The sequence below is a fragment of the Falco biarmicus genome, chromosome 15 (genome assembly GCF_023638135.1).
Source record: "Falco biarmicus isolate bFalBia1 chromosome 15, bFalBia1.pri, whole genome shotgun sequence".
Classification (NCBI taxonomy): domain Eukaryota; kingdom Metazoa; phylum Chordata; class Aves; order Falconiformes; family Falconidae; genus Falco; species Falco biarmicus.
Genome location: NC_079302.1, coordinates 14,572,613 through 14,598,134, shown reverse-complemented (window position 1 = coordinate 14,598,134; position 25,522 = coordinate 14,572,613). Strand labels below are relative to the sequence as shown.

General features: G+C 47.6%; 1 protein-coding gene across 2 annotated transcripts; it reads left to right on the top strand.

The window, feature by feature from the left end:
- The first annotated feature begins 5,186 nt into the window (after window positions 1-5,186).
- VSTM2B (V-set and transmembrane domain containing 2B) lies at window positions 5,187-25,068 on the top strand. 2 transcript variants are annotated; one of them, XM_056360825.1, is made up of 5 exons: window positions 5,187-5,579; window positions 6,206-6,390; window positions 7,981-8,010; window positions 8,849-9,257; window positions 24,858-25,068. In XM_056360825.1, the coding sequence occupies exons 1-5, from the start codon at window positions 5,507-5,509 to the stop codon at window positions 24,944-24,946; spliced, it is 786 nt and encodes a 261-aa protein (XP_056216800.1). In that variant the 5' UTR covers window positions 5,187-5,506; the 3' UTR covers window positions 24,947-25,068. The 2 variants fall into 2 exon arrangements, with proteins under 2 accessions (XP_056216800.1, XP_056216799.1); XM_056360824.1 differs by lacking the exon at window positions 7,981-8,010 and having other exon boundaries at window positions 5,363-5,579.
- Window positions 25,069-25,522: the final 454 nt, after the last annotated feature.

Here is a 25,522-nt window from a genome sequence, read left to right as displayed (position 1 = left end):
ATAATTAAGAGACAAGATATTACAAGATGGTGACCTAATATAGTTATAATACTCCTAGTGTAAGTTAAACCCAAATATGTTACTCAAAGGGAGTAATGACAGTATGTAGGTAGAGACAAGGCAAGCAATACTCACCTCCGTACCGTCAGGCACTGCTGGGTCATCTTGGAGTCAGAGCTTCTCACGGTAATGGTGAAGTTTGACTGCTTCCCTGTATTCAGTATACTTCTGCAAAGCAGAGTATTTTTTAAAATTCCCAAGGCTGAGTTGAGGTGGCTTTTACTCTGCCTCTGTGTGATCCACCTCATTCAAGCTCTTCCCAGTAAATTTACTAGATCCTTTTTCATACGTAGGGGCTGCACTGAGCAGTGGAGGTGCAGCCGCTCCGATCTGCTGCAGGATGAGCTGCTAAATAGCAAGCCCACACGCTGGTGGACCTGGCAGATGATGACTTTTATATGTTGTCTTCTCCTGCCATCTTACACTCCAGTTTAAGTGTTAGGCAGCCAGCATCATGTCTTTTATTAAAACAGGCTATATGCCATACATTTCAGATAAATTTTACAGTGTGCAATAATCTGATTTTCTGACTGCTTTTGATTTTATTGTAAGCACAGGGTACTAGAAGATGAGCTATTGTTGCATTATTATGAATATGTTGCCTTCTCTTTCCGTATGTTCTTGCATGAGCATCTCTTACTGTTAGATCGTTTAACAAAGAATATCAGATAAAGTAGAAACTAAAGGCAATTAAAAATGCATTTGCTGCATAAAGTGAGAACTGTGCCTAGCCAAAATGCAGAAACGTGCTTTCTACCTTAATCAGTTTCATAGAAAGTGAAATGAAGCTTTTTGGTGGAAATGTCACTTGTCCAGAGTAAGGATAATAAACCGAAGAGGTAGCACAGTCTGACAGTTTTAACCATGAATTTCCTAGTGTAAGACCAATCAGTTCTTTCTCAAACTCCGTTAGACTTCTGCCTATCAACCTGGATCCTGGAATAACTTTGAGGCAGTGCAGCCCACTGCTTGCAGATGGGAAACAGGAAAGTTATCGTGTACACTGGAAACAATCCACCCCTTTGAACTTGCAGCTTTTATGACCTTTTACAAACTTCTCATGAGAACACAAATAGGCTGTCAGTTTGGTTTGGGCCTGATCAGACTGGAATTTGGGGGGTGGGGAGAAGGAAGGAAAAATGCAATTATACCTCTTGATTTGATGTTAAACCAGTGACATTTTGAAGGCAACCAGGCTAGCAGTTGCCAGCCTGTTATGAGCTACTCTGAGGCAGAAGCTCCACAGTGAAGGTCACTGTACTGGAAGCAGAGAGATGAACATTTTAGCATCTCTTTCTCTTTCGCTTTTTTTTGTTTCTTTATGTCCAATATTTGCTTCTGCCCCTCACCTATTTTCTAAAGATAATGCAGTTTTCAGAAGCCAGTCAGCATGCCACGAGCATATTCCTGAACGCTGCCTGTGAGTGGCGAGTGGCAGCACTGGCGGCTCCACCACAGGAGCGGAGGGCCAGGGCTGCCCTCCACGCTCACAGGAGTCATTGGTAAAAGCATTTACTTTCTATCAGCAGGAGCAAAACCGGCTGCTGTGACTATGAAAACATGTCAGGAAAAATGAGGAAAAAAAACCCTGACCAAAAATCTGAGAATATAGTGTTGAACAGGATTTCCTTCTGCCAGAGAATTTAGGGAGAGATGAACGTTGCTTAATTATGGTAGGAATACCAACTCACGTCAAGTATGTTACAGCGCTTTCACAGCAGCTCAAAGTAAATGTCCCATCACGTGTGCTTCATGTGTGTAAAACTGGGTATTTTTGCAGCTTTCTCCTTCCCAAAGGTGACCCACACTGTTTTAATTTATGAATGGATTAACTCCAAACAGCAGGGTATGAATTAAAGGCTCCTCAAGCAGCCATTAGAAAGTATTTTGGTTATTCAAATAATGGAGTTGCTAGTCATTAAAAAAAATTACAGGGAGAAATGTTCTTAAATGCCATCAGCTAGGCAGTGCTGGAATTGCTTAGGGGATTTCATGAGTTGCTATAAAACATGGTCCAGCAACAGCAAAAGTAGTCTGCTGTTACTAGTCCTGTGTCAGTGTCTGCTTAAAGCACCAGATACTCATCCATTGTTAATCACCATCACCTCCTGAGGTCAGTGATGCTCCTGCATTTCATATAAAAGGAGGATTTGGGCTAACAGTGGAATATAGAATGGGACTGATAGATGACAAAGATGACTGTCCCTTCAGGAGGAATCCTGCGGGTTTCATCCAAATGGTCCCTTTAGACTGCTGGCTTCCCTGGAAAGATGCTCAGGAGCCAGGAAGGGGACTTCAGAGCCTCTCTCTGCCATATCCTCAGGGTTGGCTTAGGGATGAAGTCACGTGTATAAAGTGATAATGAGTCCTGTTGCCAGAGCAAATGCTCCTGTGTTTTGGCTTACCCTACAGCAGAGAGCATCTTCTCTCCTAAAATCTGATTTGGAGTGGAAAACTATGGAATTGCCATTGGATTTCTCCATAAAAACAACCAATTTCAGTTTGCCTAGGTGTAAATTTTTGTTATATATCTGCCACATGGCTTAATGTAATATCTGACTGACAGTTACAGCAAAAAAATATGGTCATCAACAAAACACAGCCTTTACTTCAAGCACCTGAATAGTTTCCCTGATTTCACCGAGAATCAGTGATGTGAATAATGCTGCAGGATCAGCAACTGCAAAAGGAGCCTCTCCCTCTGATATTCCTGCCATTCATCACCTGTTCAGGCTATGAGCGCAGGCAGGTGATAGCTTCTGTGCTGTAGAAGTCCCTTTTGCTGGCAGGAATGAATCAATAAATGACTTCAAATGTTGTTATGATCCTAAGAGCAAAACAACTTGCACAGAGTACTTGCTAGTCAGTGTAGAGCACAACAGTCGTGTCATGTCGTGTTCCCCCCCCTTATAATTTTAGCAGAAGAGAACATAAAAAGTCTTGTTATTACTCTAACTTAAGACAGTGAAAACCACGCTAGTGTTCCTAATTTCTTACTTTAATTGAACACAAAGATATCAGCGATCCAGTGTTCAGCTGCTAGGTATAAAATCAGATTTGGTGGTAGAAGTGAAGGTTTACTGTTATAAATTGAGGGACACGTTCAAGATAAAACTGTCTTCACTTCAGCAACACTATTATTACAGTAACAACCTTAGATTTATTAAAATAGAACTAAGTTTAAATGCATTTGCCTTTCCTTTTCATTTTTATTACTTATTTTTTATATCTAAGAAACAAAACTCACACGTGAACTGGGTATTTTCACATTCCAAGCCTTTGTAAAGTTTCAGAATGCTGTGATTTCAGGAGAAACTTTTAAACATCAATTTTAACAAAAAGTAAAATTTTTTCAAATATGGTTTGTCACTACTAATTCGATATAAAAAGTAATTTTGTTTTGATTCTTTTTATCTATTAGTTTTCTAACCAATCCTGCCGCAGAAGGCACAAAGTCATGGAATTGCCTCACTAGCCAAGGACCCAGCTCACCCATTCTTGGGATTTGACTGGAAGACTTCTGCTGCTGAGCCATGTGGCTGCTGGATTTACTTCCTCAGGTACGTCTGTCATGCCTGCCTTGCCCTGCCTTCATGGGCCTGGTAGGTGAAGCACTACGTGGGGACTCGGGCAAGGTGGTAATAAAACTCTCACTGCAGTGCTACGTGGCTTAAGGCCATATGTGGAAAGAAATATTGATGCTTACTTATGGCACGAAGCACATGGAGCTTTTGGTGGAAAAGCAGAGTGTAAGTGATTATTAGACTATTTCATGAAATGGTGTTTAATAGTTATTACAATAAAAGCTTTTATGATTGGTAGGGGCTGACTCCACCTGCCCAGGAAACTGGGCTCTGCCTGCTGGCAGGATCCAAGCTCCCAGTAAAGGCTGTGGAGAAAAGCAAGGAGCTGGTCTTCAGGCAAGTTGTTACAGACCTGCCAGAGGGCTGTCGTGCGATTTAAATCAGGATATGATCAGTAGGAATGACTGAAAATGCCCTGAAGAAAAAAAGTTTCCAATAGGAAATATTCATTTGATGCAGTTTCAGTATTCTTCAGGATGGCGTGAATTTTACTGAAGCTTCCCAGTGGAAACCATGCAGCTGGCAGGGCCCAAACTGAGACCTCCAGCAGCCTGGCAGGCTGGACAGGGCGCTAGCTGGGAAGCACCCATTTGAAAATTGGTCTTAGTTATTCAGAAAGTTCATGTTTCTAAATAATTTGTTGTGTAGAAATCTTCATGTATCCAGCTTTGCATTCTGGTACAGAAGGAAACCATTAAAAATACAAAGGAAATTTTCTGCAGATCATAAACCACACTTCCTATGCCATCCCAGTGATTAAATGAAGTTGTGGCTGAATAAAACGGTGACTTCTAATGGGGTTTCAGAAATAAAGAGGCAAAGATTTTAGAAAGGCACCTCAAATTTACTGAAATACAGCTCCCTCACGTTACTGCAAAAATCAAGCTCTGCTTGCGATTGTAACTCACTGTAATGACTTTACTGACTTGACTTTTGAGCACTTCTACTTTTTAATGGGGACATCTGCCTGAGAAACAGCTGATCCACAGAAACGTCTTCTTTTTATGATACTGTATTCTAAATCAATAGCGGGTTTGTTGCTTGTTGGGTTGTTGGTTGTTTTTTTTTTTTTCCTTAATGTATTTCAACACGCAATAAACACGGTGAGCCGGGAAGCCTGACAGCAAGTGAGCCATCAGCAGCGGGCGGTGGCTCCCCGGCCGGGCACGCTGCGGTCCTCATAGCGCGGCCGCGGCACCTGGCGAGGGGCGGGGGGCACCGGCAGCCCGACGGCCGGACCCCTCGGCGGGGGGCGGGGCCTCCCGCTGGGGGCGGGGCGGAGGCGGGGCCGGCCCCGCGGGTGCCGCTGCGGCCGGGGCCGCTCGGTGCCCGGGAGGGAGAGGCGGGGCCGCTCGGTGCCCGGGAGGGAGAGGCGGGGCCGGACGCGCCGCCGCCGTCGTGCAGCCGCCGCCCGTGCGGGGGCAGAGCCCGGGCCGCCGCAGGAATACGCGGGGCGCTCCCCAGGCTCGGGGAGAGGAGGCTGGTCCCTGCCGCCTCGCCGGAGCTTCCCGCCGGCGCCGAGAGCAGGCTCGGCAGGGTGATGGGTCTCGGCGGGGAGCCCGGCGCCGCGTCCTCGCCTGCGGGCAGCGGGAGCCCCCATCCAGCGCAGGGCAGCTGAATCCCGAGCGGCGGAGCAAAGCGCCGGGACGAGATTTATCGCTTCGTTCCCTGAGACGCCGCTTCCACCGGCGAGCCGCTCTGAGCAGCCGGCTGTGGATTTTACCTTTGCTTCCCCACAAACCAAGGTTAGCCGGGCGGCTTCTCGGGAGGGAGCCCCGACCCGGCCCCGCCGTGTGCGATGGATTGAGGCGTGCCCGGCTGCGCCCCCAGCCCGGCCCCCGCCCGCAGCCCACATAGATGCGATGGAAAATCGGGGGCTCTTCTGCACCTTATGTTACCTGATGTTCAACGCACCTCTGCTCTTCATCGTCACCGGTGAGTGGGAAACTTCTGCCTCCCCCCGCGGGGAGCCGCCGCTCCGGACACAACTTGGTGGCGGGAGGCAGCGGGGCTCCGGGGCGGGGGTGGCCGCCCTGCCCGCCGCGGGGCTCTGGCCGCTTGGCCCCTGCCGGCCGTCGCGCCGAGTGCCGGCCTCCCCGCCGCTTGTGCCTGTGGAAGCGCTGCCGGCGGGGGCAGGGAGCGCCGCCGGGGCGGGCTGTTGCAGAACAAGGTGGCACTGTTGCGGCCGCAGCTGCCGGCAGCGCGGGCGCGGAGCGGAGCGCAGCCCGGGGCAGACCCCGCGCCGGGGCTGGGGGAGGGGGCCGCGCAACACTGGTGCCCCTGTGCCCAGCCGAGGGCTTGCTTGGGAGAACGGGCGGGTTTAAGGCCCGCTTCAAACTTTGCCTGCCCGCTGGAGCCGCGCTCCCCGGCTCGGCCCTGCGCCGGGTGCGCAGTCCTTGGATGCTCCGCTTGCGCGGCGGTCACCGGACTGCGGGAAACCCGTGCCCTGGTCAGCGCTTAGCCCTTGAGCTGAAGCAGCTCATTTTACGCTGAAAAGGATTGGTCTTGTCTTTTAATCTCTCCCGTTAACCAGCCCTTGTAACTCTATTTTCCCCTCCCAGCTACCTTTACTGAAGTTCCCAAAGATGTGACTGTTAGGGAGGGAGATGATATTGAGATGCCTTGTGCTTTCCGAGCCAGCGGATCCACCTCTTACTCCTTGGAAATCCAGTGGTGGTACCTTAAAGAACCAGCCAGAGAACTTGCACACGAATTAGCCATCAGTGTCCCCGGCAGCAGGAGCAAGGTAATACGGTGCTACGGAGATTTATCTCTTCGAGTGCAATGTGCGCAGCAGAGGGTGATCAGTCCCAGAGAGGAGAGTGCTTCCTCTACCCAGTGCCAGCGAGTGGTTGGAAGCGCTGGCATCCCCGGGCCCACCCTGGGATGGAGGAGGACAGGGCACGCACCGTGGGGGACTTCAGGAAAAAAAATCAGCAGTGCTTTAAGGATTGTAAATAAAAAATGATAAATGTCCTGCTGCAAAATCAGCAATGAGCACCTGGGAGAGGCCATCAAAAATAGCTGTAGTGTGAAGTGGGAACAAATAAAAACTAGTGCTTCTGTGGGCAGAGCTAGGAACCACTGTAAAAGATGGGAGAGCCTTTGCTCACTGACAGCAGAGGAAGGCGCAAGGGACAGACCTCTCTATTGGTAGGTTAAGTACATATCAATCTGCCTATACAAATGCATATAGTTTCTCAGGGTGCATGTACATATGTCTGTATCTGGAGCTCAGCAAGACATTTTCAAACAGTCAGATGTAGTAATTAAAATGCATGAAGCAAAGTTAAATCTTGCATGTCCTTTCCCCTCCCCCTAGCAAGCTGCCTGGTGTGAGGGTAGGCTCTAGTCTAAATTTTTCATCTGCGTTTCCCCGACGTGAGCTAGTTCATTCTGCAGCCTCCCCCCAGTGCAAGACACCTTTCTGGCGCCAAATGGCGTGGCACAAGGAGGGGGGTAAAGCAGGACTGTCAGGCCATATTGCCCTACTGCGCAGGGCACGTCATAGTCTCCGACCCCCCCCGGCCCCTGCGCCAACAGGGTGCCCCGTGGCAGCCTCTGTGCCTGTGCCAGCTCCCCTCTCTGTGGCACACTTGTTTTCCTGCAGAGCTCAAATAGAGATGCAAAGCATATAGACACTGAGCTAATGCAATGCCGCCTAGCTGGGGAAAGTGTAAGTCAGTTGTCAGACAGGGAAATAAATCGCTTGGATTTAAATGTCGTCTTTAACCTTATATAAAAACCGTGAGTTGCTTTTACAATAAATGATGACAGGGCATGCCTGGAGAATGATGACCGTCTCCCTGGGAGGCGCATCAGTGAGATCTGAGGCATCACTTAGGTTTACGGTAGTTGGCTGGAGACAAAAAAAATAACCAAGTACAAAACCTGCTGAGTGATACCTGCTCCCAGGATTTTTCAGGACTGAAGCTCTGCCCTGAGCCAGTGCAAGATCCAGCCCACCCAAGCACTTTTTCACCGCTGTGCTAATGCCCCTGGTAAAGCGTCTTCCCTGGTGTTTGTCAGTGTCTGTGAGCAGCACAGCATGCAACAAGCGTTTCTTTGGCTGCTGTTTGCACCCTTGGTGAAGGCAGTGCTTCTGTGGGCACCACAGGAACTTTACCAAAACACTCCCCACAGCTGAGCACTGGTTTGCTGCCTTCCCCATCACTAGGGGAGCGCCCCCCCTCCAGCCACACACAGGCTGTGTGAATGGCAGGTGGAGAAATTTGTATCTGTGCACGTCCTGTCCTTGCAATGGGGTGGGAATATGAGCATCTTGTTGCTGTGCTGGCACAGCTGAGTCTAATCTCCTTTAATTCTCCTCTTTCAGGTAACGAATAAGGATGCAACCAAAATCAGCGTAAGTGCAGCTCCAGCTGGGTGGTGCACACCCCTCCTCCGGTTCACGTGGGACGTACTGCATGCCCCCTCCTCTCCTGACACACGCACGCAGCTGGTCTCCCCGGCAGCCCCACACCTGCAGCACGGCGGGAGCGTGGCCCATTGCCCCTCCTCGGCGTGTCGTGGCTCGGTTGAAGCGTTGCCATCTGTTGCTGGTTTAGCAGTCACGTCTCATTCCTCGCAGGTGGAGGGGAGGCGATGCCTGCCCTACAGCCCTTCCTTTGCCACGTTTGAAAAGGACTGGGGGCCAGATGAGGAGAGAAATTTGCTTTTTGTTTTTCTCCCAGCCCTCGGCAAACCCCAGTCGCCCGTGGCGACCCTCTCCTCTCCCCAGGTCCTGCCGGGAACCAGTCCTGTTCCCAGCGATGCGGGCCCGGGGTGCCAGCGAGGCAGCGGCGGAGGGCGGCCTGCACCGGGGCTGCGGGGCGGGCACCCCCTCGGGCTCGGCCGGGCGGCACCGCACCGGTGCCCCGGCCTCCTGCCGCCGGGGGGGGGGGGGGAGGTTGGTGCGGGCTGGTGGCGCCCGGCGCCGGGGCAGCCGCGGGGCTGCAGGGGAGAGGGGCCCGGCCCGCGTTGGCGTGGGGACGGTGGGGAGCAGGGGCTGATGCTGGGCGGCCCCTCGGGACCCCGAAGCGGGGCTTTCACAGCGCGGGGCTGGGCTGAAGTGCCCGGGGTCTGGCGGCGATGGGCTCGGTGTTCCCCACGTGCGCCGGGGGGAGGAGCGGGGTCGCCGCGGGGGAGGGGACGGCGGGGTCGGCCCCGGCTGAGGCGGCGCCCCGCGGTGCGCTCTCTTGCAGACGGTCCGCGTCCAGGGCAACGACATCTCGCACCGGCTGCGGCTCTCGGGCGTGCGGCGCCAGGACGAGGGCGTCTACCAGTGCCGCGTGGCGGACTACAGCGACGACGAGACGCAGGAGCACAAGGCCCAGGCGCTGCTGCGCGTCCTCTCCCGCTTCGCGCCGCCCGACGTGCAGGCGGCCGAGGCGGTGTCGCACATCCAGAGCGGCGCGGCCCCGCGGCGCCACGGCCCCGCCGCCCGGCCCACGCCGCAGCCCGGCCCCGGCAAGCGCCCGCCGCCGCCCCCGGCCCCGGGGGGTGCCGGTGCCGCCGCCTCCACCGCCAGCGCCACCGCCTCGGCGGCCGCCGCCTCCTCGGCCTCGCCGCCGCCGGGTCAGGCCGCCATCCTCCGCCAGCAGCACGGTTCAGGTAGGGCGCGGGCGGGGGGCTCCCCTCTCCCCCGGCCGGCCGTGGCTCCCCAGGTCCCGCAGCGCGGGGTAGGGCCGGGTACCGCGACACCCCTCTGTCACGGGTGGGACGGTCGCCGGAGCCTGTGGCTAAACCGTTGCACCCAGTGGGCAGGCGCACGCACCCGAGCTACCCCCGGAGAGGGACGCGCGCTGCACCCTGCAGCTCGGGGGTTAGCGGGGGTGTGAGGCCGAGGGCAAGGCTGGGCCCTGTTTCCCTGCCGTGGGTGCGGTGGCCGGCCCCGCGTTCCGACCCTCCCTGCGCTTGTCGGAAGCGGTGCTTTAAAGAGCAGCTGCAGCCTCGAGCGAGCGGAATGGCGCAGCTGTTCTGCAGAGAGTTAGGGCCAGTGAGGGGTTACGGGGTCCGTGCGGAGCGGGGTGCGCGTTCGGAAGGGCGATGCCGATGGCTGCGTGACGAGCTCCGCGCCCAAATTACTGGCAGGCCAGGAACTGGAGATACTGCGCTCTGTAGTGGTTTGTAAATGTAAACACGCCGCTAATACTGATTGTCTATCAGTTAATACTGTATTAAGTTCTTAATGGCACAGTAGCACGTTATGGCCAGCTGGAGAAGGCGGTTGTGAACCTGTATGTACACTAACGAGAGCAAAGTCAGGGAGAAAGAACACGGAGTCTTAAATCTCTGTTACAGTGGTGTTTCAAGCTTCAGAGGTGTGGTGTTGCTCTGGCTGGGCTTTAGCTCCCCTGTCAGCCACTGCCACTTGGCTAACGTTAAACAAATGTCCCTGCCAAGAAGGGAAACAATTCTGTGCCACCAACCGTGCAGGGAAAGCCCTGAGCTCCCCTCTCTGATGAGTCTCTTACGCAGGCTCATAATCCTCACACAGGAGTGCTGGCACTTCCTTCTGATACCTCTTCACACTTGCAGGGCAAACAATTGCAGGTTTTGGCTGGCAGTAATGGAAATCAGTTGCATGTGGGTCACTGTGACCGGGTGCTTCTTTTATCTGGCTACTACCTTCTGCTGTTTTCTGAGTAGTTTAGTTTATTTCTCATGTAGAAATTCACTTGAAAACAGGTTTTACTCCTTATCATTCCTAAAACTAAGCTGGTGGTTCATTGATGTGCAGTGGAAGAGAAGGGTAATTCCAGAGGTCTAACTGCGGATGCCTGTGGGCATGTAAAAAAGTTCGGTTTGCTTTTGCTGAGTTCATGACCACAAGAAATTAAACCGAACACTGTAATGCTCAGGATCTGTTGTTTTCCTCCTGGCAGGGTCTGCTTTCTTCCTAGCAGCCCACATCTGGTGGTTGTTTTCGTGTTTCCCACTCCCCCACGGTGAGAATTCTTGCAGTGTTTCCGCGCCGACAAAATAAGTTCAGTTTGGGATTCGCACCACCGTGTGCCCTGCCTGTTGAACCCAGCGCTTATGTGCTGCATATGAACTAAAAACAAGATGATGAAAGTGCAGTGGGCTCAGTTCCATCTCAACAGATGGACGTGAGCGTGTGCCGCTAAGCAAGCATGTCACATATGTCTGTTAGGGCAAGACCCCCTGCCCAGATCATCTAAACTGCTGTCTGTCCTGATTTTTTACATGTCTGTGGTTTGGGGATGTGGCACTGCTGCATCATTTCTAGGCTGGATTAAATTCTGAAAATAAACTGTAAGGCATTCTGGCCAGCAGTGAAGATAATGGAATGATTTAAATCAGTGAAAAAGGTAGTGGAATGCAGAAAAATATTTCATGGGGATCTCCAGATGGAGGCTGATGCTAAGAGGACTACAAAATAGGCTAAACCAAAATTTCCTGCTGTGACATCTCTCCTGTGTACCAGGATGTCTGTGAACAGTGCCACTCCGTGGCAGTTTCCATTCCGGGAGAAAGCCGAAGTGGATGTGGAGAGCTTAGGACTCCGGTTCTTGTTTGTAGTACTGACTTAAAAGGTAAAACTTAGCAACTGCTTTTGTCTGCCTACCAGGGAGGCAACTAATTTTGTATTTTGGTATGGTCCTCTGTAAAAATAATGTCTTTTTACTCTGCTTGAATCAAGACCCCCTGAATAACAGGCTTCTGCTTGGTTTCTTGTAATTGCCATACCTATGGCAGGTTGGAGCTGCCTGTAATTACCTATCAATCAAACATCAGCCACAGCATGGCTCAGGAGATTAGCAGCTGAAAGCCCTCGAAATTCCTGATTCAGGTGCCTTCTGGACCAGAACTGTCTGAGACTGGTTCCCGCAAGGTGTGTCTTTGCTTGCTTTTGTGAATCAGGTTGCTGTCCCAGGCCCCATCGTTGGTGTATTTTAGAAAGACTGTCGGGGCCAGGCACTTGGTTTGAAGCAGAGAGAGAGACAGCTTGGTGCAGAGGCAAGAAATGGATTTATCTCCCCTAGATGTGAAGCGTTGCTCCCTACCCAGAATAAAGGCACGTGGATAAAATACTAATGTGGAAGCCAGTGTGATGAGGACTTGCAGGGATATTGCCTGCTTTTGTGAAGAAATTGAAGACTAGGGTCTCCAGTGCTGTCACTCGCATTGGCTAAGCACTAAACATTCTCCAAAATGTTTTCAAAGAAAACGACATCCTAGAGTTCAGTTTCCTATTTATTTGTATGTTAAAGTGGTGTCTTTAGACCTATTTTAGGTGCAGTATTTTTCTCTGCAAAGAGTGTAGTCTCTTTATAGGAAATACTGGGGGGTTTTCTCTTTTTTTATCTCTGGAAACTAGAAGCCCTGTTTGAAGTCCGCCCTCTCAAGGCAGTGTCGTGGCTGGTTTTCCTCACAGTAGGGCCATCAAATCAAGCTAAATCTTTGTTCACGTAGCTGTATGAGACTGCAGGACCTAACCCTGTGTTGCTGTATGAATCTGTATGAATTCAGTATATGTATGATAGTGTAATACGTATGCTTTGTCTTGTTTTGAGCTCTGTAGCACACATACAGGTAAGTACTTGCACCAAATCTGTGTGTAATAATTGAATCATCTTAACGTCTTAAGCATGTGTAAGGCTTTTCATTGTACACAGGGATAGTTCCTCTGTATAAATGCAGAAATGTGCTCAAACAATGGATTTGCCGTCAGTGATGAAGAAACACCGTCATTTAATACGTTGGAGACCTCTGCCTAAAAGCTGATGGCATGGCACTAGCCACAGTGTCCTGCATGAATTGAGTTCTAATCCTATTTTCCTTGCAACAGAAATCTTCCCAGTATGTTCAGTGTAGTAAGATGGGGCCTCTGTGTGCTTGTATTCCAATAAATGTGATTATAGATCAAATGCTGCTTTCAGATATGTCTGCAGGCTCTCGTTGACTTCACTTGGAGTCCCAGTCATACACATGGAAAAATGTAATTCTTTACATCTTCTAGTTGAACTGAAACATAAACTTATTAGGATAAATGTGTCTGTTACTGAAATTATCTAAAGAGCATAAAGTCTCACCTGACAAAGCAGGTATAATTAGAAAATCCATAGTTTCAGAAAATCCTCTGAAATTTTGGTAGAAATTTGGTGATCAGCATTATAGTATGTACGGGAATAGTTCCAATGTAACAGAAAGATTTCCCGATATGCCAGAAATACTGTCTATTCAAACAGAATTTCATCTGTAATGTTTATGCTACCATGTAAAAACTTTAGTGCTGTGGCCTCACAAGAAGTAAAGAAGCCGCCCGTAAGGCAGGCTGAGGTGGAAACAGAGCATGTTCCTTAGGCTGCAAGGAGGCAGATCTGCTGGTTTTAATACAGTCAGAGAAGGAGCTGTTGTCCATATGGTACTAAATGAAAACAGTATTTAGCTTTCAGTTTAAATACTGGTATGCAAATGGAATCTTCTGCTGTAGGAAAAAAATCAGGGTGAGCAAGTGAAAGAGCGTGTATAGTGTTAATGTGTTTGGAAGTGTTCCTGGTTGGTACTGGGAAAGTAGGGACGGTACAGGAGCATGTGTGTCTGTCCCCAGAGGTTGGTAGTCTAAATGGATGAGCGGGACAAATGGCGGGGAGAGCGATGACTGACTTTGCTGAGTGTGTGGCGGCTGTGAAATAAACTATGAAAACTTAATTTCAGATCTCTTAAATTTCAGTCTAGTGCCTTTAGTCATGAAACTAACTTTGTCACCTGATAGGTGAAGTAATAAACAAGGATCTTCATACTGACCTTCTGGGAGGCAAATTGTCTGTATTACAGCCTACCAAACGGTCTTCAAAATGAGTGCCTGTGTATCGGCTGGGGGGCAATTTTTAGTTTAACTTCTGAGCAGAATGTAGATCAGACATTGCAGCTTCCAAATTCCCTTTTATTTGTTTGATCTCTAGCCTCAAAGCTCTGAAGTGAAAGCTTTAAATAAAATAAACAAAGATGGGAGTGTGAAACAAGAAACTGTGCTTCATTATGCTTAGAGTGCTCTAGGAAGGACACAGACTCATGTGTTATGCAGAGATGAAGTGTTCACAGCACGGAAGAAAATAAGTCTTCACTTCACGCCTGTCCCCCTCTCCCCCCCACGAAGCCTTTTATGTCTGAGGCAGAAGGAAGTCTGCTTGTGGGCTGCATGGCCTCAGATGATACAGCACCGGGTCCCAATTCTGCCGTCTCTGTGCGTGTGCAGCTCCCAGCGGTGCTCGCAAGAGCAGTACCTGCACCAAGTCGAGCTGTGGCAACCTGCCTTGAGGCGGGAGAGCGTTGGATCTCCGTCGTGCACTAGGAAGCAAAAGGTGTAATTTTTTTTGCAGCTTAGAGACGGGAAAGTAAATGCACCCGCTGTGGCTGGTTAGAGGGCCTTGTTTGGGGTGGCAGGGGTTGAGTGTGGATAAACTTTGGGTAGGGGGGTGGGTCTAGGGCTCTCCCGGCTTTGTCAGTATTTGAATTACTCTGCGTGCTAGTTTGAGAAACAGCCTGTGGAGCTCATTTATCTTTGGTAGATGAACAGCACACAACATAGCAAGAAGGGAAGGTCTCTGTTGTTGTTCGGCTTAGGCTCCCTACCTTTCCAGCTCGGTAGTGTCTGGGTCTCCTTCACTACCCCTGCGCTTTTTATGAGACCATATATGAGCTCCCATTCTGTTGTTATTTGTAGTTAAATGCAGCCTGGGTCACGTCACATTTTCCTTTACGTTAAATAAAGCAGCGAGACGGAGACCATAACTGAATTATCAGGCTGACCTCCTAAATGTCACTGGATAATAAACATGCAAAAAGAATTCTCATTAACTACACATCACTAGCACTTTAATATCTAGGCAAATTAGACTGCTTTGGGGACAAGTGAGGTCAAATATCTTCTTTTGTGTGTGTGTAATATGGATTAATTCTTGAACTGGACAAAAGCACGAATTGCAGTACCCGTGTCACCTCATTACCTAGGGCAGAAACAAGCTGTGCCAGGGTGGGTTTTGTACTGTGGAAATGCAATTTATTTGAGTAACCTCCTTTCAGTGGTTCTTGCTTGTTCCCCAGAGGACAGACAAAACTGTACTAACCTCTTCTGCTAAAGCCTGTGCAGTGTCCTTGAAGAAATCCAAATATTATTTGAACTTCTTTAATATCTTCAAGTTATAGATGAAAAAATGTTTATTAAAAAATATTACTGAATACAGTGAAAGGGGTGTTCCAGGTCTTTCTAACGAATGTGGAAGCTGTACCTCACATTGGTCTAGATTTCTGTATGAGATTGATTCATTAGTGAGTGAAAATTAGAAATTTGTATTAGAAAGGCTTAGTGCTCCCACGTGTCTTTTTGCATGAACAAACAGCATTTTGGGCTAGTTCTTTGTGTGTGGTTTCAGTAGGTACTTCGCAAAATGGAGTCTTAGTTTGCAGTACCAGCTAACTTACTGTGTGTATTTTACAAGAGGCAGATAATTGTCATGCATTCCTCACCTCTGATCTATATATCTATCTATATATGTATCTATACTGATACAGCTTTGCTGATGTATAGAAACATGGGAACTCTCGTGGATTACATAGGTCCCTAATACTTTAAATGGTATACTTCGCAGTCATAGCAGAAAGAAATGTCAAGACAATCTTACTGGTACTAGTTTTGAGAAGGATATTAATAGTAGTGGTCTGTAGTTGGAAAAGCAAACATAAAGTACGATCTGACAGGAGACGAATCTTCCAGCAGTCCTGTGAAAAAGGTGTGCTTTATGTGACGGAGCCTGACAGGGCCGTGCTGGTAATAAAAGGGGTTTGGTTTGGGTTTTGATTTAGCTTTGCTAAAGCAGGGAGAATGCTGGCAGGTTCGCTGTTGCTGTTTACTATGTGTTTTTTAAAATTAGATAATGGCAGAGCAGTCCCATATGTCAATAATAACCATTCAAGTAGGTTTGTATTGGAAAAAATGGGGTTGTCAGCAGAATGGTATTATTTGTCACAACAGTGGTTAACAACCGAGTATTTTATATTGCTAGGCTGTTATCAGTTGGGAGGCAATTTTATTAGCTGGAAAGAAGAGCAGTCTGGCAGAGCAGAAACTGTGCTCTGTGGAGAAGTCAGTGTGATAGCAGTGTGCAGATCGTTGTGCCGCGGCTGGAGAAGGGAGCTGCGCTAACGGCGCTCACGCAGGATGTCGAGTAGTTGCTATACTATCTGGTCTTACCCTGCGTTTGCGTGGTTGTGGCAGAGCATCCTTGTTGTGTGGGCTAGGAGCAGCTGCTAGCTTCGAAATGAGGCAGAGCGCAGTTAGTCCTCTCATGGATGTCGTCTTCTATGTCTGTCATTTTATTGGTCATGTGTAAAATTCACCGAACTGGTATAATTAGGACTAATGTATTACTTTATAATGTTTTAAAATCAGCATTCTAATCTGAATATCTCTCGTGCCAGGGAGCTGGAGATCTCACAGGTAAAGAGGGCACTGAGGGATGTGCTATGTCCGCAGTTTTTCCGAATAACCCCTTGCTGGCTTATTCAGTAAAGTTTGGCCTCCCTTAGATCTAGGGCATGGCAGTGTCTTTAGTTAGCCAGTGTGTGGCAGACAGCAATCATTGGAAAGGTTTGGTGGGTCTGTATATTTGTGGGTCAATCCCAAAAGGTCGCTGTTTGTTTACAGCCAAAAGGTGACCCTTTCTGTATGTAAATCACAGGCTCTGCTTTTTTTCAGGCACATGGTCTCAATACAGTCATTTTCCGTGTGCCATCATGTATCCTGCTAATGCGTTGAGCTCTGTTCTTTACGTATGGACAGGATAGGGTTATTTTCAAAAAAAATCCTTAGATAATCTGCACTCAGATCTGCTTAACTTTAGTAATTCTGATTGGAGTGGTAATTACAGCTACATTGGTGGCTGGCTTCTAATCCTGATCAAGTCAAAAATACCCTAAAAGACAGTAAAGTGAGAACTGCAATGTCTTGTTCTTTACTTCTGGGTTGCAAATACTTACAGAATGTGAAATTTGTGGGGCTTTTATTGCAAGCCTTTTCCTAAAGTGTTGACTTACAGAATTGTGTGACCGTATCTAGCTTGCCTGCTTTTTGCAGCGTGGCTTTTTAGTCCTCCTGCTTATAATGAAAAACTTGAGAATATGGCCCAGACTCACTTCAAAGCTCAGTAACTGAACACCCGCTACCAGTGTTCTTCATTGCCCCGTGATTTGGGTAGTTTGAGTTGGGCTTTTTGCTATTTGTTTGTATCAGTGTGATGTGGACTTGCTCACATAGTAGTACTGAAGAAGGATGCGTAGGGCTGGATGCTTATTTGCTACCCGAACTACCACTAATGTAGTTGGGCTTTTTTCTATATGTTTTAGTTCAAAATTAATTTTCCACCAAATCGTAGCACTACAAAGAATTTTGTATCTTTCATTATTCAAGTGTTCGAGGAGTGAATTAATGGTGCTTGGTTTTGGTAAGTTGTAGGTCGTGGAACTGCAGAAGATTCTGGAAATAAAACAAATCCATAGTTGCATGGTTTGGGTTTCTTTAGTAAGATACTTGGTGAGGAGAAATCTCGCAGATACCAAAGCAGAAATCTGTTTAGGGGAATGTACTACAAAGTAGAGACCAGCTGCAGGTCTCAAAATAGGAAATTTACTGGCTTATTTAAATGCAGAACAATATAAAGTATTTAAGCTGCATGATCTATACAGAGTGAGTGACTCTTTAAGTATTCAGGATATGTCGCTATTCTACACTGACACTGTCTGTAGCAGTGTTTCCTTTTGGAGCTTGTTAAATTAGTGTTGTTATTTTCTTGAAGCATATGCTGGTGTTTTCTTGAAGGTTTTCCTTAATTTCTCCAAGAGTGGATATTTGGAGTGATTGGGTGGTGATTTATTTGGCTGTCTCCTGTGTAGGACAGATCCCAAGAGCATGAATCCACTCAGCTGCTGCTCTGCTGGGCTCTCTGGGGGCACCACCTTCTCTCAGTACAGCAGTTTTCACACAAATATGGCATTTTTCACACAAATATAGCATTTGGAAGAAGCAGGGTGAGGCTTTCAGTAAGACTGCTGACTGCTCTGTACATCTTTGGCTACCACAGAAGGGAAGTGGGGAAACTGAGGGGAAATGTACCAGCTGTTTCCCGTATTATGTGTCCCTACTTCTTGGAGCTTTAGTGGGAGATGAGTTTTCACCAACCTATTGACAATGGAACTGCTTATTTCTCTGACAACCTAAAAAGTAGAAATATTTTTTATAAAGGTTTAATTATTTCTTGCTCTCTACCTGATACGCACTTCCATACATTCATCAAATCCCCTAGTTTAACTATCCCTCTTTCTGTTTGTTAGTAGCTGTGTTTAATGCAAAAATGGCCGGCCGCGCAGACCTGCAGCAACTGTCGAACTGGATCAGATCAATTGTCCATCTAATCCTGTAGCTTATGTCTAATAATGCCCTTATGATCTAGGAGAAAAAGGGAGGAGCCTCCGTAGAGGATAATTGAGCACTTGACTGATCAGTGTACCATATGCATGGTTGGAAGGGATTGTCAGTCCTAGGATTTCGAGAACAACTTGGCCTTAATGAGTCTCGGTTGCAAGGAGCGCTAATGTGATCAGAAATCCACCTCCGTAATTGTGAGTGCCTTAAGAAACATACGCACAACTCCTCTACCAGTTCCTGCACCTGCCCTGTCTCGCAGGCACTCACACAGGTCGGCTTCTAGCAAAGCAGTGCAGTACTTCAGGAAATCGACGCTGCAGGAGGAATCTTTTTTTCTTAGCTTTGTATCAGAACCAGAATTTTCTTTCCTTGCATGACGACAACTCCCTCTCCTTGCCATCCAATTTCTTTGTTTTCTAATCAGTCCGTAACTACGTGACGCATATGACCCATTTTTCACAGAATATGCTAAAACGGGAGCTTCACGGTACTCAAGGGTGGTTAGCCATGTCGTAGTTCTCTTTCTCTGGGTGGGGGTTAAGCACGTCAGTTGAAATGTTCTGGGAGCTAGAAGATACCGCTCAAGAAAACAAGGTTCCGCTGGTCATCTTAGCAGCGCTGTCATGCCTCTGTGTGGTGCAATTCCTGTGCCTTCCTGCCACTCACGCTGTGGTTTACCACTAAACCCACAGTTGTCCTGGATGAGCTTTTTCAGATTTCACATCAAACCAAATCAAAATTAAGAACAACAAAGAATTGGATTTTTCTCAAATACACATTTATTTTTCTACCTATACTGGAAACGTGCATTGTGGTGCCCTGTTGCAGCCCCTGTAGGGTTACCAAGCCTTTACGTTCTGCCTCACCTCTGTGGTCAGTCAGGTGAGTTCAGCCCAGCACATGAATAGATCCAGGTATGGGCAAGTTGAATGGGGTCACTTTAGGAGTGCTAAATACTGCAAATGCAAATGGAATCTTGTTTGAAGTACTGAAACCTGTTGAGTTTCCAGAATTCCAAGAAGCATGGAATAAAGTTACTCTTGTTACTTGGTATTTCGGCAGTTCAGTTCTGAACATAGGCCTGAACATCGCAGGGCGTATGGTAAGAGAGCAGGCAGACAAAGGGTGAAACTCAGGTGTATTTGAGAAGACCTAAAATGATGACACAGTTTTCCAAAACTCTGGCCAGTAAAACTGGTTTCAGTTTCCTGGAGAGTTTGAGGCTACAGTGTGGATAGGGAAAGTGAAATGGCATTTCAGGAAGAAGGGTGTGGAGGGCAGTGCTCACTCAGCTGCGTCAGATTTACTCTTCACCTTGCAGACCTCGATGGCATGGAGGAAGTAAGCAGGATCGCTAGCTTATACCTGCATGGCTGTGTAGAAATAAATACACGTACTGACTTCTGTGAGATATTTTTTTTGAGATGAGTTATAGAAAGCTGTTCCAAAATTCATCGAATCATAAATAAAAATGTGTAGTGGGTTGAAAACTAGTTTTATCGTCATGCCTTCTGGGCAGGTTCAGTGGTAAGCAGATCCCATGCAGTTGCTTATAAATACGTGGGAAGTCACTATTGCCAAAATGAGCAGCACCAAAAGGCAGCTCAGGAGCTGTTTCTGGCTGTGCCTAGGCGTGAGGATCCACAGCCAGCTGAAAGCCAGGAGCAACGGGGCCCATAGTTTAGTATTTTTGCATAGATTTCTATAGTACCACGTACTACTTTTAACAGGAGCACCTCACATTAGGTGCCGTGCTGCAGGGTGCAGCTGGGAGAGTTGCTGAAGTTGGCGGAGGCTCTGGATACGCTTCTGCACAGCATCAGGAGAATCAGCACTTGGGGAGGAGTAGCACGGCGAAGGCACCGGTTATGAGCCTCAGTAGCAAAACTGCAGCGTGTGGATTGTGCTGTGAGTATTTAACAGTGGAAGAAGGATATGTGCAGCTTGTAAGATCATGTCGCAGACTGGAGTAATTCTAATGTGGTGTAAGCTTATTAACTCTTCAGTAAGTGTACAGTGACTCTAGTAATGGGTTTTTTTAATTAAAAACTTCTAAGAAGCTCTTAGATTTGAAGTTTGGTAAATTCCCTTCATTTCAGTGGAAGTGCTCCAAATGTACGTCAGGGAGAGAGAATTTGTTTTATCCAGGAGATTATTGCCTGTAATGATCCTTGACCGGCAACCCATATAACACCCTATTTTTTCTATAGATACACATTTCTCTGAGAATGTCTCAAGCAGTCTAAAGTTTCTGGAGAGACTAAATTAATCTATATGGTCAGTTTGATCCCTCTCCCCTTAATGAAATGCCGGGTTTGAGAGTTTTAATAGAACCTTATTCTGAAAGGAAACAGGCCGAGGCTAACAGGTCACTGCATAAAAGCCAGTACAGAGAAATGTCTCGTGATGCTGCCAGCTGGGGTCACAGCTCTGTCATGAACGGGCAGTCAGATGTAAGGTGTTACCTCATCCTTCAAGGAAAAGAGGCTACTGATGTCTTTCAGCTTTTTATTATATGGGCCACTGCATTTTACCACCATCTCAGAAAGAGACATCAAGGGACTTTTCAGATTCTTTCTCAGAAGAAAAATAGGTAACTGCTGGAAACTGTGGGTTTTGGCCATTGGTTAAATACAGTTTGTAAAAGAATCATCCCATTTTTTCCATGTGTCACAAGTCACTTGGTTGGTTAATGTTTGTTTTCAATTGGATGAACTGCTTTAAGTCAAACTTTGATGAATGCTGGCACAAAACAAATTATTAAATAGAAAACTACAGTAAAACATTATTATGTTGTAAATCGAAAAGAAGGATGAGTGATACCAGAGAGCAATTCGCCATACCCAAACAGAACAATTTGTTATTGTTCTGCTTAGTGGTAGGCTTTCCCTTTTAGCCATGTGCATATAAATAATTTAAAAGCAAAATCGTAAATCTATGTAGTACAATAACAAAACATCAAATGAATATTCAAAATATAAATGAAGTGTTTTCCTCTAAGTGTCTGTGGTTTGTAAGTAACCATGTACTTTGATTTAAAGTCCCTGGGTAGAAACACTCTGTTCTCAGATCTGGGTCAGTCGCATGTCCTAGTGGTCAGGACCTTGTTGTATTGTGTTTACATCTAAAAATGTAGCAATTTATTAAGTAAAAGTAAAAACTTCTAGTACCGCGGTAAAAGCAGAATTGAGGACACTAAGTCCAGCTTGTCTATCCATACTACCTACAATGGAGAGGGTTCAGGTTAACTAAACATGGAGAAATTACTGGAAATTCTAGTCTGCTTATGCTCAGAGGGAAGAGAATTCTGAAGTTCTTCTACTGCCTGGAGTCCTAGAGGAGATTAACACTGGATCAGTATGAAAAGAGAAGCTTGTATTTGGTGTTGAGTAAGAATAACTGCTTTCAAATATTTTTTTACCAATGTTTTATTTAACTGCTGAGATTCTGAACTCACGTTCTGCTGTCAAATTAATCAGATGGAGAATGTAGTTAAAAACAACAGCAATTTCTACAAGAGGAAATGACAACAAATTTGGACTGTTAGACTGAATTCACAGTTCTGCAGAGATTTAAACTAAAACTAGTCAATAAAGGTAAAACTGGTGTAGGAATGACTGTGGTTAGCAGGCACACAGCTGCTGCGTGGGGTTGTGACTAATACTACTTTCCATTCAAAACAGAGACGATCCTAACCTGGTGTCGTTCGCAGCCCTACGGTTGTAAGAGCACTTGAGCTACAAGAGCCAGTTTCTCCAGGTTGCGTTCCTCAGCGTTTCCAGGATTCCTCCCTTACAGAAGTGCAGCTTGCTTTTTGAGTAACTCTCCTCCTGTTCGTTGAGAGGCCAAGTTCAGCTCTGGCAGGGAAAAATGGGTTCTTGCTACCCTCAGGTTCGAGCATAATAAATACCCGGGGCCAGATCTTCACCGCGGTGGTGGGCAGGTGTGGAACGGGCACAAATTCAGCACCTGTGAGCGGCGCGCAGCTGCCAGGAGCGTCGGCTGCTGCTGGGCTGCCCTTGCCATCCCTGGGCATGGGGGACAGCAGTAGCACGTGGGGGCCGTCCTGGGCTGGCATTCTTGCAGCTGTGCCGTGTCCCAGCAGTGAGAGCAGCCACCTGACAGCCGGGGAAGGGGGATGTGTGGCTGGCGCTATGGGTCCGCTGTGCCAGCGAGTGCACTTTGTGAATAAGCGGTCTGGCGGCACATCGGCTCGAGACGGGCGGGAGATGGGGCTTTGCTTTCAGCCTTCCTGGTCAGCAAGCTGTCTTCTCTCACTGCTGTAGGCAGGTGTGTTGTTAGGGTTTTATCCTTGCTAGAACTGTAGGATATAATGTATTTGTGAATTGACTGGATATGTTTAAGGGAAGGGGGGACCTGCTGGAGGAGGAGGGCTCTGAGGCTGGGGAGTGGCTGTCACAGCCCTGCTTGCACCCAGGCTGCCACAGAGACTGGGAGGTCTGGCAGGGCAGGGCTCCCGCTGCGTTCCCCAGCCGAATTGCTTCTCCTGCCCCCAGGTCTCCAGGGCCAGACCCTCCTTGCACCCTGGCTCTGTGGGGCTGGTTCCTGGGGTTGGGAGGGTGAGTTTGAGCTTGTGAGCTCCTGCCTTGCTGCCTCAGAGCAGCGAGAACGTTTGGGGCTGGTGAGTGTCTGTCCTGTTGTGATGGCTGGGAGCCTGAGCTTTAGCAGCTGTTGCACACTTTGCTGTACCTATTTCTAGTGTCTTTTTCCAAAAAGTTAATCAGTTACTCCGTTAGTTACCTGATTTAATTGTCTTTGTTAATGACTTTTAGCTTTAAAAAGATAAATCCTGTCTTCATCTTAATGCCTTGCTGTTGGTATGTCAGTGGTCCTTAGCCACATGTTTGTGCATGCAAGGATTTAATTAAAACCTTAATAACTAAATAATCTCCACACAGTCTAGGCGGCTGTGGGATAGCACTATGGGGACATTTCTTGAGTTCCTCAATTGCACGCCATATTACTAGGAACTATTTTTTGATATGGGATAATAATACTTCAGCTTTGCTGGTGAGGTATATACAGATTACGAGGCAGCCTGACCAGCGAGCCCAAGAGCAGTGGTTTACTCGGGAACTGTTCGAGGTATTTCCTTTGATCATGCTGCAACTGCGAGAGGCTCACATCTCCTGGAGACCAAGACTAAAGTGTTCGCATTTGAAGTGAGTTGCCTAAATAGAAGTAGCCCGATTCCTTTTTCAGAGATACTGAACACCAGAAACCAGTGGGGTTTTTTAAAGCTTTCATGCTTTGCAGAGTGGCTCTGACACTCACTTTTCTGGGTGGCTGTGGCTTTTGGGGGCATCGATTGCTTGTGTCTGTAGGGTGTTCAGCACTGGTGAAGCCTCCTCCTGGGTGCCTCTGCGCACTCCAGCTGCAGGGCAAAGCTCCGGCTGGGCTTGTTTCTGCATTCACCCCTGTGGAAACGTCCCACAGCCACGTGAGACACCAGTCACGGGCGTGCGGCCCCCTGCTGTCGTGTTACAGTGTTGGTGATAACTGCAGATGCTGGTCTGTGTCACAGCTCTGGAAGGGTGTCACCCGTTGGCATTTGGGACCCAGACAGCTGCTGGTGCGGGCCGGCCCAGCCCTGTTTGCGTGGGCTCAGCGGGGGCCTGGGGCCTGACAGGCAGCAGCCTCTTGTCCTGCAGCAGTGGCGCGGGCTGCGCCAGGGCAGCAGAGCTGCTCCGTGGGAAGGGGCTGTTCTCACCCTTCCCCGGCAGCAGAGCAGTGCCCTGTTCCAGAGGTGGAGCAGCCCCAGCGCCGTGCTGCGTGTCCTGCGCTCCTGGCAGAGCGCGGCCAACGAAGCTCAGCCCCCTGGCTCGGTCCTCCCACACAACGGAGAGGGGGCCAGACCCTGGGGGCACGATCGGTTCCCCCCTTTTTGGTGCACATAACTAGAAAGCAAAAAACCTGAACGAGTATCTTAGTGTAAGTGGGTGTGAGGCGGGGACAGCCTTGTTAGCTGCAGTACGGACATGGATGCTACTTCTTGCTGTGAGCAAAGGCACCGGTGTCCGCCCCTGCCCAGGGGGAGCTGCATCCTCCTTCTACAGCCCTAAGGTCGCAGGCACGGGCCCGCCTGTGACGGCACGGCACGGCACGGCACGTAAGTAACTACCCCGCGGCCCCGTACCGTGCCTCACAAGCTTACCTCATAGGAGCGGGAGCAGTCTTGTCCTCCCAGGGTTTGGATGAAATGACTGTAACAGATGTGTTCCACATCTGACCTCTGTTTTTCTATAGCTCCTGTGCACATTTTTAATTTAAAATTCTGCTCTTTCCTATAAAAGGTAAAGAAGATGTCAAGGTCCTGCTGTTCCCATTCCAAATGAAATGGGTTCATGTCCCGTTAATCAAGGAGTACAGCCGCAGCATTTGTCATTTCCCTTTAAAGTAATGGGTGGTTGATACCTGTCATTTCTCAAGAAACTATATACCAGATTAAGATGTATTTATAGAAGTCTCAATTGCTGGTAACTTGGCTGCAGCCAAGTTTAGGCGTACCATTAGTAATGCATAATGAAATGACCTAAGTGGAGTTAGATTTGGGTGGGGGAAGAGAAAGCTATTTGAGTTGGATAGCTTGAGGATGCTGTTTTACTATTAAAATTAAGCTTCTGACCCCTGGCTCTGAAGTGATAAAAATAAATCTTCCTGTATTTCTCCTCTGCATTTATCTTCTCCATTGGAAAAGATAAAGAATAAAATCTCCTCCTCTCCCTTGTCTCTTTCTTTTCTAGGTACAGGACCTATTTATGCTACAGACCCACTCCTATATATGTTCCTGTTAATACTGCATAAGCTTGTACATTTATTAGTAAACCACTGACGGACTACTTCCTCCACTCCTCCTCAGCCAAACAAAAAGGAACCTATTTAAAAACAGAACAAACCCCTGACAAAAAGAAAAAAAAAAAACCACTGCAGTTTTAAAGATGGACAGAAAGAGACTGAAAGAAGCATGATAAATTCTGCGTGGGGGGGGAAATACATATTTTTGGGGATGCCACAGAAAGTAAACCACATAGAATAATGCATCTAGTTTCCAGACTATGTGTAAAGCCCTGCTCTGTGCATGGCACTTATGATTTCTCTATTTTAATGTAATTTTTTTTTTCTTTTCTAAACCTTTCCTCTGACTCTTCATTTTGCACGAACTGTTGAGCAGTTATCTTTATGACAATATGTAAAGATGTTGGGTCAAAGCCCTTCCTAAGAAAGGAAATATTTTTAGTAGATTATTGTGTTTAGGTTTTTTGGATTTCCTTTTTCTTTTTTAATTAAATTATTTCTTTTGGAGACATTTTAATTAAAAAGGTACATCTTACCATAATTAATATTCACTGTCAATAATATTTATTTTTAAATGAAGATTGGAAACAAGGTAAGACATTTGTTTATAAAC